The sequence below is a fragment of the Salvelinus alpinus genome, chromosome 2 (assembly GCF_045679555.1).
Source record: "Salvelinus alpinus chromosome 2, SLU_Salpinus.1, whole genome shotgun sequence".
NCBI classification, from domain to species: domain Eukaryota; kingdom Metazoa; phylum Chordata; class Actinopteri; order Salmoniformes; family Salmonidae; genus Salvelinus; species Salvelinus alpinus.
The window spans coordinates 67,028,681-67,042,908 of NC_092087.1; the positions used below are offsets into that span (position 1 = coordinate 67,028,681).

The window sequence follows — 14,228 nt, forward strand, 5'->3', positions numbered from 1 at the left end:
TGAAATGAATGCTTACGAGCCTGCTGCTGCCTACCACCGCTCAGTCAGACTGCTCTATCAAATCATAGACTTAATTATAACACACAGAAAGACGAGCCTTAGGTCATTAATATGGTCAAATCCGGAAACTATCATTTCAAAAACAAAACGTTTATTCTTTCAGTGAAATACGGAACCATCCATAAGTCTAAATATTGCACAACCTTCAATGTTATGTCATAATTACGTAAAATTTGTTCGCAACGAGCCAGGCGGCCCAAACTTTTGCATAAACCCTGACACTGCGTTCAATGAACGCAAGAGAAGTGACACAATTTCCCTAGTTTAATATTGCCTGCTAACATGAATTTCTTTTAACTAAATATGCAGGTTTAAAAATATATACTTGTGTATTGATTTTAAGAAAGGCATTGATGTTTATGGTTAGGTACATTCGTGCAACGATTGTGCTTTTTTCGTAAATGCACTTTTGTTAAATCATCCCCCGTTTGGCGAAGTTTGCTGTCTTTGTTAGGAAGAAATAGTCTTCACACAGTTCGCAAAAGAGCCAGGCGGCCCAAACTGCTGCATATACCCTGACGCAGGAGAAGTGACACAATTTCCCTCGTTAAAAGAAATTCATGTTAGCAGGCAATATTAACTAAATATGCAGGTTTAAAAATATATACTTGTGTATTGATTTTAAGAAAGGCGTTGATGTTTATGGTTAGGTACACATTGGTGCAACGACAGTGCTTTTTTTGTGAAAGCGCTTGTTAAATCACCCATTTGGTGAAGTAGGCTATGATTCAATGATAAATTAACAGGCACCGCATCGATTATATGCAACGCAGGACAAGCTAGATAAACTAGTAATATCGTCAACCATGTGTAATAAACTAGTGATTATGTTAAGATTGATTGTTTTTTATAAGATACGTTTAATGCTAGCTAGCATCTCACCTTGGCTCCTTGCTGCACTCGCATAACAGGTGGTCAGCCTGTCACGCAGTCGCCTCGTGGAGTGCAATGTAATCGGCCATGATCGGTATCCAAAAATGCCGATTACCGATTGTTATGAAAACTTGTAATCGGCCCTAATTAATCGGCCATTCCGATTAATCGGTCGACCTCTAGTCATGGCTTACTTGATTTAAACCCTTGGGGAGCATAGATCATCCACATATACTAATAATAACAACAACTGATAAATACCACAACTAATAAGCTTCTTTAAAAGGCCTTTGAGAGAAAGAGCCTTTGGTGTTTACCTTCCTCTTTTCCCTTAGTTTAGCTGCCTCTTTAGGGTGGTTGAAACGGAACATGTTGGTTCTCCCCAGTAGGATAACAGCACCTATCAAACACAATAGAACAATAAACATTGAATAAAGGTAATAAGGAAAAAAAAATATATACACTACTTCTAAAATGACTAAAGATTAGTAAATGTGGGATTGGGCATTCACAGAACAATCATTGTGTTGGCTGCCGGGAACACACTGTCGTACACGTCGATCCAGAGCATCCCAAATATGCTCAATCTGTGACATGTCTGGTGAGTATGCGGGCCATGAAAGAACTGTGTCATTTTCAGCTTCCAGGAATTGTGTACAGATCCTTGCGACATGGGGCCGTGCATTATGCTGAAACATGTGATGGCGGCGGATGAATGGCACGACAATGGGCCTCAGGATCTCGTCATGGTATCGCTGTACATTAAAATTACCATCAATAAAATGCAATTGTGTTTGTTGTCCATACCATATCCCCACCATGGGGCACTCTGTTCACAAAGTTAACATCAGCAAACCGCTCAACCACACGAAACAATACACAGTTGTGAGGCCGGTTAGACATACTGCCAAATCCTCTAAAATAACATTGTGGGCAGCATATGCTAGAGAAATTAACATTCAAGTCTCTGGTGGACATTCCTGCAGTCAGCATGCCAATTACACACTCCCTCAAAACTTGAGACATTGGTGGCATTGTGTTGTGTGACAAAACTGCACATTTTAGAGTGGCCTTTTATTGTCCTCAGCACAAGGTGCACCTTTGTAATGACCATGCTATTTAATAAGCTTGTTGATATGCCACACCTGTCAGGTGGATGGATTATCTTGGAAAATGAGAAATGCTCACTAACAGGGATGTAAACAAATTTGTAGAAAACATTTCAGATAAATAAACTTTTCTTTGCATATGGAACATTTCTGGAATCTTATTTTAGCTCATGAAACCAACACTTTAAATGTTGCGTTCATATTTCTGTTCAGTGTATTTACTAACCCTAACACTTACCCTAACCTTAACACTTACCCTAACCGTAACCTTAGCAAGCAGTTGCTTAGCAACAGTTTGTTGATAGTAGCCTATGAAAATCCAGACAATCAAAATAATGTGCAACCAAAAGCGTATACCTTGGTTTAGTGTGGAGGCTTCGGTCACTTGCACTCCATTCACGGAGCACTGGGCCCCATTGAGTGGAACCAGGGTGACGGTGCCGGTCTGGTTCACAAACATGCAGTGTTCACTCTCCAGGTCCAGCCCATGGAGAACTACAGAGAAGAAAGCGAATGAGAGGGAAAGACAGTGTGTGTGTGAGCGCGCGTGCACGTTTCATTATGAATTGTTTCTTTGTCCTGATTTGTAGCAAAGTATGACAGCGGATAGAGTATGTAACAGAGGCCACTCACCAATGTCCTGAACAGTCGACGCGTCGTCTCGACCAACATATGTCCTGCCCTCCTGAAACAAAAATGAAAGCGATACAGTATGTCAAGTCCATGTAGCTTCTATTTAAGTTTAATAGGAGGACAAATTAACTTGTGAAGCAATCTGAGAAAAAAAAAACTATTTGTAAAAATAACAAAAAAATAATAAAATCAACTGTGACTGACCTTTAGATGGTAGAGGATGATGCCAGTACTTAGGAGGTCGTCGTCAATACCAATTAGATGAGGCAACTCCGAATCAAGGACGACACCGATTCCCTCTTTCCTCAGGGCAAGGGTTTCTTCCTGTAAAGACGAGATCAATGGAAGACAGATATTGTCAATCATTATGAATTGATTGAGGTTTCTGACTTATAAGTCAATTAAATTTCACAGCTGACTATAATCTAAAAAGGCATATAACCAGAGTGCTTCTGTGAGCTAAATTGAATTAGACATTTTATACAAATATATACCCACTCACCTTGAGAATGTTCTGAGTTTCATTCCACTTGTTAGTCCACTCCTTGGTTAACTCCAACACCTATGACAGAAATAGCAGAAAAAAATGTTGGAATATCAAAGATGAGATCACATCACTAACTTGCTGAAAATGCTTGACCTGTTCGTTTATGGATTTGAAGAATAGAACACCGCACTTGCAAAGTGTCGATAGCTTATTTTGGGTAATCGTGTTTATTTTTACTCTAAAAGGAACAATCCACATGGCCTTACTCTGGCTTCATTCTGGTGTAGTTTCTCCTCCATGCTCAGAGCAGTGGGTGAATCCAGTAGTGCAATCTGAGAAGGATGAAAACCAACCAACAATCAATACATTATTGAATCACACCTCAATACTCCCTAAATCAGTGCGATCTAGTTAGATGGGACATTTAAAACACAACAAAGTCATAGGCCAGTAGCTGGAAAGGTGGACATGTTCAATTTCAATAAAACATAATGTACTAGTCATGCATTATAAAAATATGCCCATAAATTAACAAAATAAATGTTTGCTATACCCATTTGCATACAATAACAGTTTTTACGTAACTTGTAACAGTGTATTGTAGAGCTGTTTTGTTTATGAAATAAATAGACTTGAAGGGACAGAGAAAACGTTGTAGTGGACAGGATAGTTGAGTTCCAATGCCCTAAACCATCAACACACACACACAAAACAATTCAGATCAGTGTGACAAATCCTCCACCTGGTTTCCCTGGACCAGAAGGGTCTTCAGCCGGGCGATTTCAGCCCTGAGCTCTCGGATGAGCTTGACGTTGCAGTCCTCGTTGATCGTGGGCTTGTTGATGATGTTCTTGGCGCGGTTGGCGTAGCGCAGAGTGCTCAGCGTCTCGCCGTAGTTGACGTCAGCAGGTGAAACGGCTGCAGCAAACGAGAGCAAAACACCTTTGAAACCTTTGTCGTACTACAAAACACTTTACATTTGCCGTGTTCTAATGCTGTATCTTTGACTGCAAACATACCACAGATATTTAGCTTATGGCCACTCGCCACACTTAAGAGTCTTATACATAAAGCTCAGCCTTAACAAGCATTTAGAAAGCCATGTTCTCAAATTCTAGCACCAAGTACACTGGACTAGGAACCCAGAAATGTCTGCAAAGCACATTCATGCTTCCTGCTGTGGTAAAATTGTAAAACAATTGGGGTCCCTATTGTTTTATGGCAAAGACTGCAGATCTCTAGGTAACCTCCCCATCCCGCCCCCCCTGGATCCCTTTTCCCCTGAGCTGAAGAGCCTAATCACATTCTGCGCATGATAGGACTGCCAGAGTTAAATCAGTTAACTTTGTGTCATTTTAGCGTGTTGAAAATACACTGAAAACATCCAAAATACATAATCTATACAGCTAAAATGTACAATGCCATGTAAAAACATGTTGACTGTAGCTAGGTTTCCATCCAATTGGCAACAGATTTGAATGAGAATATTCTAAAATCCTATAACAAAATATGCAAATCTTTACACCAGGGGCGTGTTTCCACCAAACAAACTTGTTGCGGATAAAATTCACTTTTTCGTTGAAGTTTTCATGCACCGAATAAAAATCTAAAAGTTCAATATGTTTCCATCGCATTTTCAACACTATGGACGGTTCTGTCACAAAAACTGTGGCATTAAATATCAAATGTGCTTACTCCGGTCTTGCAGTTAAATAGCAAATGTGCACATTTTTGAGCAGATGGTGTTAAACTATAAGATAGTCTACCTGTGTTTAGTTTAAAACAAAGCACATATTTTTGTCTAGCGGAACATGCTGTTGAGTTTTGTCCACATACCAAAATTTGATATTTTGCACAATCATGCGAAAATCTCAAAGGTTTTTTTTGGTCTTAAAGTAACGTTATACTAACCTATTAGATGATATCTTGCAGACATTGATTAAGCTTTGATCCAACTTAATTAAACGAGCACCATTTGTTTAATAAATAGCCTGTTCTCTATGAGTAAAGCAGAGACTGTGCTTAAAGTAGAGGATCCCGCCCACATGCGCAGAACCTTCGGGACCTTTAGCTGTCGGGAAGAAGGGTCCAGAAAAGTCAGCGCCGCAGCGCTGTTTTATCCCAGTAAGAAGCATAGCTGGCTCAGGATCTGATCTATAGATATATTCATGACAATCCAGGGTTCCCCTTATATGCTGAAGTGGACAGGTAAACACCAAGGTTCAGAGTCCGGTGTATCTGGGGCTTTTCAAGGGGAGTATTGGAAACATTTGATTAAATGCAAGACATTTTGCATTATTAAGGACTCACTAGCGATCATGATGGTCTTGGAGTTGCCTCCCAGGCTGTCTTTGAGGAGCCACGTTAGCACAGAGTCTCTGTAAGGCACAAACACCTGCTTCTTCTTCAGGTTGGTGTTCACTCCGTCCTGGCTCAGGTCCGCTGGACCAAGACAGGGAAAAGGTTTCAGATCAATCAATAAGAAAAATAATTGGCACTTCAGGCAGGCTAGAGCAAACACGCAAAGTATTTGATAGATTTCAAGTTGTATTTGAATCCAGGTCTGATCAATTGGTAACTCAACAGAGAGAAGAAAACTCACAACTCTGCATACTCAGTAAGACATTGGAACACTACTGGGGTTCAAATATTGTAAGGAGAAAAACATTGTGGCCTGCATAGTCAAGCTAAAAGACATTGCCAGGTAAGGGTTTTTATTCCATACAAAAAAATATTATGAGACTTGAATGAATATGTCCTCATATCTGCTGTCTCATTGATATTACAGTTGGTATAACAGTGATATAACAGTTACCCACCTAGAGCGGAGATGACGTTGCCCAGGGTGACCAGTGACTTGTTGATGTTGCCGCCCTCCTTGAGCCGGACTGCCGTGGAACCGGTGGCGTCCGCTCTCTCGCTGCCCGCCAAGTCCACCAGGTGGATTTTACTGATCGTCTCGCAGGGCATCTCCGTGTCAAACTTAGCCTGGGGAGGAAGGAGAAAACGCGTTAAAAAACCCTGAAGTCTGATGAAGACCTTTGAGTCGAAACGCTGCACTTAAACTGTGGGTGCATTCTACAGTGTATGCATCTATTTTTCCTAGAATGGTTAAGTGCCTCACAGATACTATTAGTGGCAACCCCTTTAATGGCATTGATTGGCTAGGAGTCCACTCACTTGGTAACTGAATCAGTCCCTAACTAACAAACAAGGACCACTACACTGCGGCCCTTGTGCACTGGAGTTGAGCATTCCTGGAGTAGCGGTAGCTAGCCCAGCATTAGCTGTAGCATTAGCTCGCCTAGAGGCCCACCTGGGTGAAGTTGATGGTGAAGATGGCGTGCGAGCGGCTGCTGGTGTCGTTCATGTCCGTGGCGGCCGTGGTGCGGTTGATGTTGCCCGCCTCCATCAGTTCGTCCACGTCGTGATAGTTCTGCACCAAGTGCTTGGACAGGTCTGGGTTCAGATTGGATTAACACATTAGTTCAAAATATGGAGAGACAGACATCCACTGTTTTAATTAGAGGTCAACCGATTAATCAGCATGGCCGATTAATTAGGGCCGATTTCATAACAATCGGTAAACTCCATTTTTGGACACCGATTATGGCCGATTACATTGCATTCCACGAGGAAATTGAGTGGCAGGCTGACCACCTGTTACGCAAGTACAGCATGGAGCCAAGGTAAGTTGCTAGCTAGCATTAAACTTATCTTATAAAAAACAATCAATCAATCTTCACATAATCACTAGTTAACCTAGTAATATCATCAACCATGTGTAGTTAACTAGCTTGTCCTGCATTGCATACACTCAATGCGTTGCCTGTTAATTTATCATTGAATGACAGCCTACTTTGCCAAACGGGTAATGATTTAACAATAACGCATTCGCGAAAAAAAGCACAATCGTTGCACGAATGTACCTAACCATAAACATCAATGCCTTTCTTAAAATCAATACACAGAAATATATTTTTTTAAACCTGCATATTTAGTTTTTAAAAATGTATGTTAGCAGGCAACATTAACTAGGGAAATTGTGTCACTTCTCTTGCGTTCATTGCACGCAGTGTCAGGGTATATGCATCAGATTGGGCTGTCTGGCTCGTTGTGAACTAATTTGCCTGAATTAGCAGCAGGCTCGTAAGCTTTAATTCAAACTTTACTGCGTTTGCCAGCAGCTCTTAGCAATGCTTGAAGCACAGCGCTGTTTATGACTTCAAGCCTATTACCTCCTGAGATTAGGCTGGCAATACTATAGTGCCTATTAGAACATCCAATAGTCAAAGGTATATGAAATACAAATGGTATAGAGAGAAATAGTCGGTGCGTCATAATTCCTATAATAAACTACAACCTAAAACCTCTTATCTGGGAATATTGAAGAACTGGTAATATTGAACCACCAGCTTTCATATGTTCTGAGAAAGTAACTTAAACATCAGCTTTTTTACATGGCACATATTGCACTTTTACTTTCTTCTCCAACACTGTGTTTGCATTATTTAAACCAAATTGAGCATGTTTCATTATTTATTTGAGACTAAATAGATTTTATTTATGTATTATATTAAGTTCAAATGAAAAAGTGTTAATTCAGTATTGTTGTGATTATTATTAAAATAAAATAAATTATAATAAAAAATAAATAAAATTGGGCGATTAATCTGTATCGGCTTTTTTGGTCCTCCAATAATCGGTATTGGCGTTGAAAAATCATAAAATCGGTCGACCTCTAGTTTTAATGAGTTTGGGAGCCATCGTTCTGGCTGAGACAGGTCTGGGGTCAGATTGGATTAACACAGGGAGTTCATATACAGAGATATCCACTGTTATAATGAGTTTGGGAGCCATCATTCTGCCTTACAGAAAGGTGTGGGATCAGTCTTAGAATGAATAGAGAAAATACAGTATGGAAGACCAAATTAGGTCCCTTATGTCCGTATTGATTATGATCCAAAAAGAATAATGTTGTCTTACCTTCCACGTAGGGTCCATCTTTTGGGTGCTCCCTTACCCTCAGGTTGTAGGTTTGGGTAGACTTCCTCCTGAGCAGGTCCCTGACACGTTCATTGTAGATCTCCAGGTAGCTGATGACATTGAGAGGATAAAGAGGTCATTCAGAGGTCAGGTTTAGCCTGATGACATCTACCAATTATTAATTATTATTAAAGGGACCCTTTTTGTCATCTCTTGGATGAGGTACGAATTGCTGGAACGTCTATTGATCATGTGCAATCACTTTTTATTATATTTAAAAAGTGTTCATTGAGCCACCATTGAAAAGGAAAGATTCACCCATTTTGAATGTTATATCGTTTTTGTGCATCTCTGAGCGATGTTCTATTGATTCCCGGGGTCATTTAATGTTTTCATGTGTATTGGACCTATTGCCGTTCAAACAGGTAGAAATACAGCCAGTGTATGACGAGTTTCGCATCATATGATGCAAAACGCATCACACCAGCTGTGACAACGTGTTTTGAAAGTTATATAATATTGAAATCTTTATTGCTGACATGCTCAACATTTTGGGACAGTATCAACAGTGGACTAATGCAACAAATACCAAAATATTGTTTGAGTTGTTTATTCCTTTAAGCTTCTTAATGAATTCTTCCAAAAATTCCAGGGTATGACAATGGACACAGTTTTCTTACCTGACCTCGGTGCGGAAGGAGGCCTCATCCCAACGAGTCATCCCAGCAATCCGGCTGAACAGACCCTCACATATCCGTGGAATGAGACCAGCATCTCCCTGATGAAAAAGAAATCCATAGAGCAAACGCTTAATCAAACGCAGACGTTAAGTTCACGATAAGTCTGACAACGATTGACCATGTTCAGTGGCCGACTGGACTGAGGAAACCTGTTGATATGTTACAGAACAGTTCTTAAAAATAATCCATTACAGGAAAGACTCTAAATATGTCACGTTTGTCTTTCTACAAAACAAGAGTCCACAGAGAAAACTGACACTATGAACTTTGTACTTTCCCCTAATCACTTTCCCCAAGACTTGTGAAAGCAAAACTGGACTGTCGGAGCCCTCGTTCGTTACTGTGATATTTGCTCAGGGTCTCCACGACTGATTGAAGTCCCAATAGTCTGATAACAAAAACAGCCCCGTTGAGTAAGCAAATGTGGAAAGTTCCAGAAATGTCATGAACAAAGTAGACCCAATTCCTTATCTCCATGTCAGAGAGGCATGATCGTTGTACATTATGCAGTACCAGTCAAAAGTTGACACACCTACTCATTCAAGGGATTTTCTTTATTTTTCTACATGCTTTTCAACAGTCTTGAAGAAGTTCCCACATATGCTGAGCACTTGTTGACTGGTTTTCCTTCACTCTGCGGTCCAACTCATCCCAAACCATCTCAATTGGGTTGAAGTCGGGTGATTGTGGAGGCCAGGTCATCTGATTCACCACTCTCCTTCTTGGTCAAATAGCCCTTACACAGCCTGGAGGTGTGCTTTGGGTCATTATAGTGTTGAAAAACAAATGATAGTGGGACTAAGCGCAAACCAGATGGGATGGCGCATCGCTGCAGAATGCTGTGGTAGCCATGCTGGTTAAGTGTGCCTTAAATTCTAAATAGAATCACTGACAGTTTCACCAGCAAAGCACCCCCACACCACCTCCTCCATGCTTCACGGTGGGAAATACACATGCGGAGATCATCAGTTCACCTACTCTGCGTCTCACAAAGACACAGCAGTTGGAACCAAAAATCTCAAATTTGGACTTATCAAACCAAAGGACAGATTTCCACCAGTCTAATGTCCATTGCTCGTGTTTCCTGGCCCAAGCAAGTCTCTTCTTATTGGTGTCCTTTAGTAGTGGTTTCTTCGCAGCAATTCGACCATGAAGGCCTGATTCACGCAGTCTCCTCGGAACAGTTGATGTTGAGATGTGTCTGTTACTTGAACTCTGAAGCATTTATTTGGGCTGCAATCTGAGGTGCAGTTAACTCTAATGAACTTATCCTCTGCAGCAGATCTGGGTATTCCCTTCCTGTGGTGGTCCACACGAGAGACAGTTTCATCATAGCGCTTGATGGATTTTGCGACTGTACTTGAAGAAACCTTCAAAGTTCTTGAAATTTTCCGGCTTGACTGACCTTCGTGTCTTAAAGTAATGATGGACTGTCGTTTCTCTTTGCTCATTTGAGCTGTTCTTGCCATAATATGGACTTGGTTTTTACCAAATAGGGCTCCTCTGTATACCACCCCTACCTTGTCACAACACAACTGATTGGCCCAAATTCATTATGAAGGAAAGGAATTCCACAAATTAACTTAAGAAGGTACACCTGTTAATTAAAATGCATTCCTTATGAAGCTGGTTGAAAGAATGCCAAGAGTGTGCAAAGCTGTCATCAAGGCGAAGGGTGGCTACTTTGAAGAATCTCAAATATAAAATATATTTTGATTTGTTTAACACTTTTTTGGTTACTACATGATTCCATAGGTGTTATTTCATAGTTGATGTTTTCACTATTATTCTACAATGTAGAAAATAGTAAAAATAAAGAAAAACCCTGGAATGAGTAGTGGTCCAAACTTTTGATTGGTACTGTATATTTAAACATTCCACAACATTGTGCCCTGCTGAACACAGCCCAGTCTGACTTGGGAGTAGGAGTGCTTTTTAGATAATTATGAATAAGATTATATAGACAAGGAGGACCTGATCCTAGATCAGCACTCCTACTCCGATATGTTTTATGAACACAGGCCAAGAAAGGGAATGTTAGTCTCACTGGATTTCCCATCATGGTGTAGGACTTCCCCGAGCAGGTCTGGCCGTAGGCGAAGATGCAGGCGTTATAGCCTTGGAACGCAGCCTTGAGGACATCTGAGCCCAGGTCTTTGAACACCTACAAAGGAAGAGGGCAAACATGGGCTTGTTCAAAAAGGTGAAATGTTCAGAGCTTTGGCAAATTGGAATGTAGCTGATATGATTCACAATGACAGGGACTCATTTGTTTCAAACAGTACATTTAGATCTGAATGGTCCGTAAAGTTGCAAACTCCTGAACAGGCCCCAGATCTAACTGGCTAAAACAGATCTCACTGTAGGCAGTCAGTGAAAGAAAGAAACTAGCCAATACAACACAAACTAAAAAATATGGAATTTATGCATCCATAATTTTAACACATTTATAACAGTTAACTCATAGGCTGTGTTACTGTTGATACTGCACTGACATGATGCCAGGGGTGAAAGTAAGCCGGTAAGATCCAAGGGGTACGCTGTACCGGTTGAACATGAGCCTGTCACGATAATTAAAACAAAGATTCCAAGAAAACTGTAGGCCACTACAATATTATTTATCGTTACCGCATGTCACCCACATGAAAAATTAGCAAACGGACTTGAAAACGTGTGGAATACGCTCCAAAATGCGATGCGGTTGGGCAATAACACAAGAGTGGCGGTGACCGAGATGCACGTGGACAGTGGACGCATCAATTCAGGCTACAAGTGTAAGCCTGATCAAAAAACAATCACTGAATGTCATTCAGTACATGTCATGAATGTCATTCATGGTGTTTTGTTTTGTTACAGATGTCTTTTTCCATTATTCTAAGTAATTCTGTTTAGGCCTCCAAAAAAATGTGCGCATGTGAGAAGGTCCTGTACCAGAAATTAAATCTACTTAGACCCCTGTATGATGAAATATAATGATTTGCATTACTGTTGCACAACAGTAAGTCATATCTTATGTCTGAAGCTTGTGAGTCAACATGTGGACTAGACTAACAGAACATTAGCAAACTGTTTTGACTCAATAAACTTCCATCCATAACAAAAATGTCCTACAAATTTAAAACATTTAATGACCCCTGAACTGAGGCAAATGTAAGCTGCTTTGACTATAATCCGATTTGGACTAAAAAAACAGAAAGTGTTAGTCCAGATCACGTTTTCAGACCGAAATATGACATTTACCTTTTCTTGAGAGACAAAGGTGTTGCTTTTACTGTCGGCGGAGTCATAGGAGAAGTCATAGGTGAAGGTCTTTTTTCTCTCCCTCATCGAATCGCCAGTAATGCCATCTGGTATCTAATGAAATACAACAAAATAGGCTGAAATACACTGTAAACACAAAGCGGAGTGCAATTGTATTTATTTAACTAGGCAAGTCAATTAAGAACAAATTCTTATTTACAATGACGGCCTACCCCGTCCGAACCCTAATCTGTACGACGCTCGGCCAATTGCGCGCCGCCCTTTGGGACTCCCAATCACAGCCGGTTGTGATACAGTCTGAAATCGAACCAGGGTCTGTAGTGACGCCCCTAGCACTGAGATGTAGTGCTTTAGACCGTTGCGACACTCAGGAGCCCCGGACACGAGGCATGTTCACTGATCATATGTTAAGACCAAATAAGTAAATAATTAAATAGAACTAGTATTAAAAATTGATATTCAATTTATGCTAAACATCTGCCAAACAGAAAGAAATACAGGCCTAGCTATGGGTTAATTGATTATTATTGTAGAAAGGCTGTTTAAAACTTAAAATTACCCTCAAGTTTGTAATGGTGGTCTTGTCCTCTTTTATTTCAATGATGTTTTTGGCAGTCAAATCCTTCTCCCTGTAAAAATAAAAACATAAAACAGGTTAATACTTCCAAATAATTAAGTCTTCCCTTTCTGAGCCAAACCATGACGCAACAGAGACAGTGAACCAAGAAGGAGCATCAGAGTAAGAAAATTATTACTTTCAGGTTGTACCAAATTGCAGTACTTTGTGATTCACAAATTGGACCAACAAGAAAAGGTACCCGTTACATTAGCAACAAAAGACAACATAGTAAACAAATTTACTGTGACTAATTAATCTATAATGTTGGGCATTGTTATCTTTGTAGAAGACTACATTCTCTCTAAGATGGGGCCGTCTGGGGTCGGGAAGAATGCCCCAACCGAATCCTCTCAGTTCTTATTTGCTTAATTGATCACTAGAAGTCTGGAGGAAATGTTTCTTGGTGCGACTCTTCCTAGTCCCTCTGTGGAAGTATTCAGTTCAAGCTTTAATTATTAGTGGCCTTTCCAGTAAGACATACTGGAATGAAATAAAACCGTACTTTCTGCTGCCGAACAGATTACCATCAACACGATGCCAACTGGATAAGGTTATACTCTGGGCTAATTGGTCAAAAAAAAATGTGAGAAAGGTTACTTCCTTCAGAATCCTTCCTTGTTTTTCTACAGGTGCATAGTGCATCTTACTTATTTGGCATCTGTACATCATATTTCACACACCCACATTTAACATAGGTGTGTAGAGTAAGTGGCAGGGTGGTTGTCTTCTGTCATGCAGCTATGTATGTATCCTATTTACCGTTGGAAATAGTTTGTCAGAAAAGTATTAAGGCGTCCCATAATCCCTGGGTGCCAATACTAACTCCCAATACCGGACACAACACAGCCATGGTAACTCTAGTTCCTACTCTTCATGTTTGTTTTGTTAGTTAAACTTGTTCACCCGTCACCTCGCCAGCTGTCTGCCACCTAAAATAATGTTTGCGTGCCAACACCCAGCCGTTCTTATTGGTGGATTAGCAAGAGGGTGTGTGGTGGGCTCGTGTTCCTTTGAGTGTGGTCGGCATTTACATCCCAAATGCTGTATCCCTTAACATTTTGGAAGAGACAGTTGTGGCAACGTCAGTGTTTGTTATGACACATATATTAAGAAGCAGTGTTCCTGCAACATGGTCAGTCATATGATGCCAGACAAATTAGAGTGCATTAAACTGTAAGAAGTTTGAACTGGTTACAATGTATCACAGTGAATCAGTGTCCAGCCGGGCGCCTCTCTTAAAATGAAACATTATAACCATTAGTAACAACAATAGCACAATTTGGCCGTTTTTGTTTGTTTAGCATGTTTTTTTTGCTTTACTTACCGTCTGTTCATAGGCCTGAGCCGGACAGCTACCCGCACCGATGCCATTGCACATCCCCTTTCTGTCTGCTTCACCTGCTACTAGATCCAGATGTCCTTGAAAGACACAACCAAATAGTGTTAAGTACAAATAAATG

General features: G+C 40.5%; 1 protein-coding gene across 16 annotated transcripts in view; it reads right to left on the reverse strand.

Moving 5' to 3' along the window:
• Positions 1-14,187, reverse strand: part of LOC139567256 (kinesin-like protein KIF16B) — a 35,576-nt gene extending 21,389 nt beyond the window's left edge. For 13 of the 16 annotated variants that reach the window (XM_071388763.1, XM_071388748.1, XM_071388747.1 and 10 more), the window contains exons 1-16: positions 14,093-14,187; positions 12,709-12,778; positions 12,129-12,242; positions 10,936-11,052; positions 8,829-8,926; positions 8,149-8,258; positions 6,479-6,621; positions 5,982-6,150; positions 5,473-5,604; positions 3,905-4,080; positions 3,429-3,494; positions 3,178-3,237; positions 2,880-2,999; positions 2,676-2,727; positions 2,400-2,537; positions 1,251-1,333 (exon numbers count right to left, since the gene is read on the reverse strand). In XM_071388763.1, the coding sequence (XP_071244864.1) occupies positions 1,251-1,333; positions 2,400-2,537; positions 2,676-2,727; positions 2,880-2,999; positions 3,178-3,237; positions 3,429-3,494; positions 3,905-4,080; positions 5,473-5,604; positions 5,982-6,150; positions 6,479-6,621; positions 8,149-8,258; positions 8,829-8,926; positions 10,936-11,052; positions 12,129-12,242; positions 12,709-12,778; positions 14,093-14,139 (1,695 nt within the window). In that variant the 5' untranslated portion in view covers positions 14,140-14,187. Of the gene's footprint in view, positions 1-1,250; positions 1,334-2,399; positions 2,538-2,675; positions 2,728-2,879; positions 3,000-3,177; positions 3,238-3,428; positions 3,495-3,904; positions 4,081-5,472; positions 5,605-5,981; positions 6,151-6,478; positions 6,622-8,148; positions 8,259-8,828; positions 8,927-10,935; positions 11,053-12,128; positions 12,243-12,708; positions 12,779-13,527; positions 13,645-14,092 lie in introns of those variants that run through there. The other 3 variants (XM_071388706.1, XM_071388723.1, XM_071388727.1) reach the window with 3 other exon arrangements.
• Between the last annotated feature and the right edge of the window lie 41 nt (positions 14,188-14,228).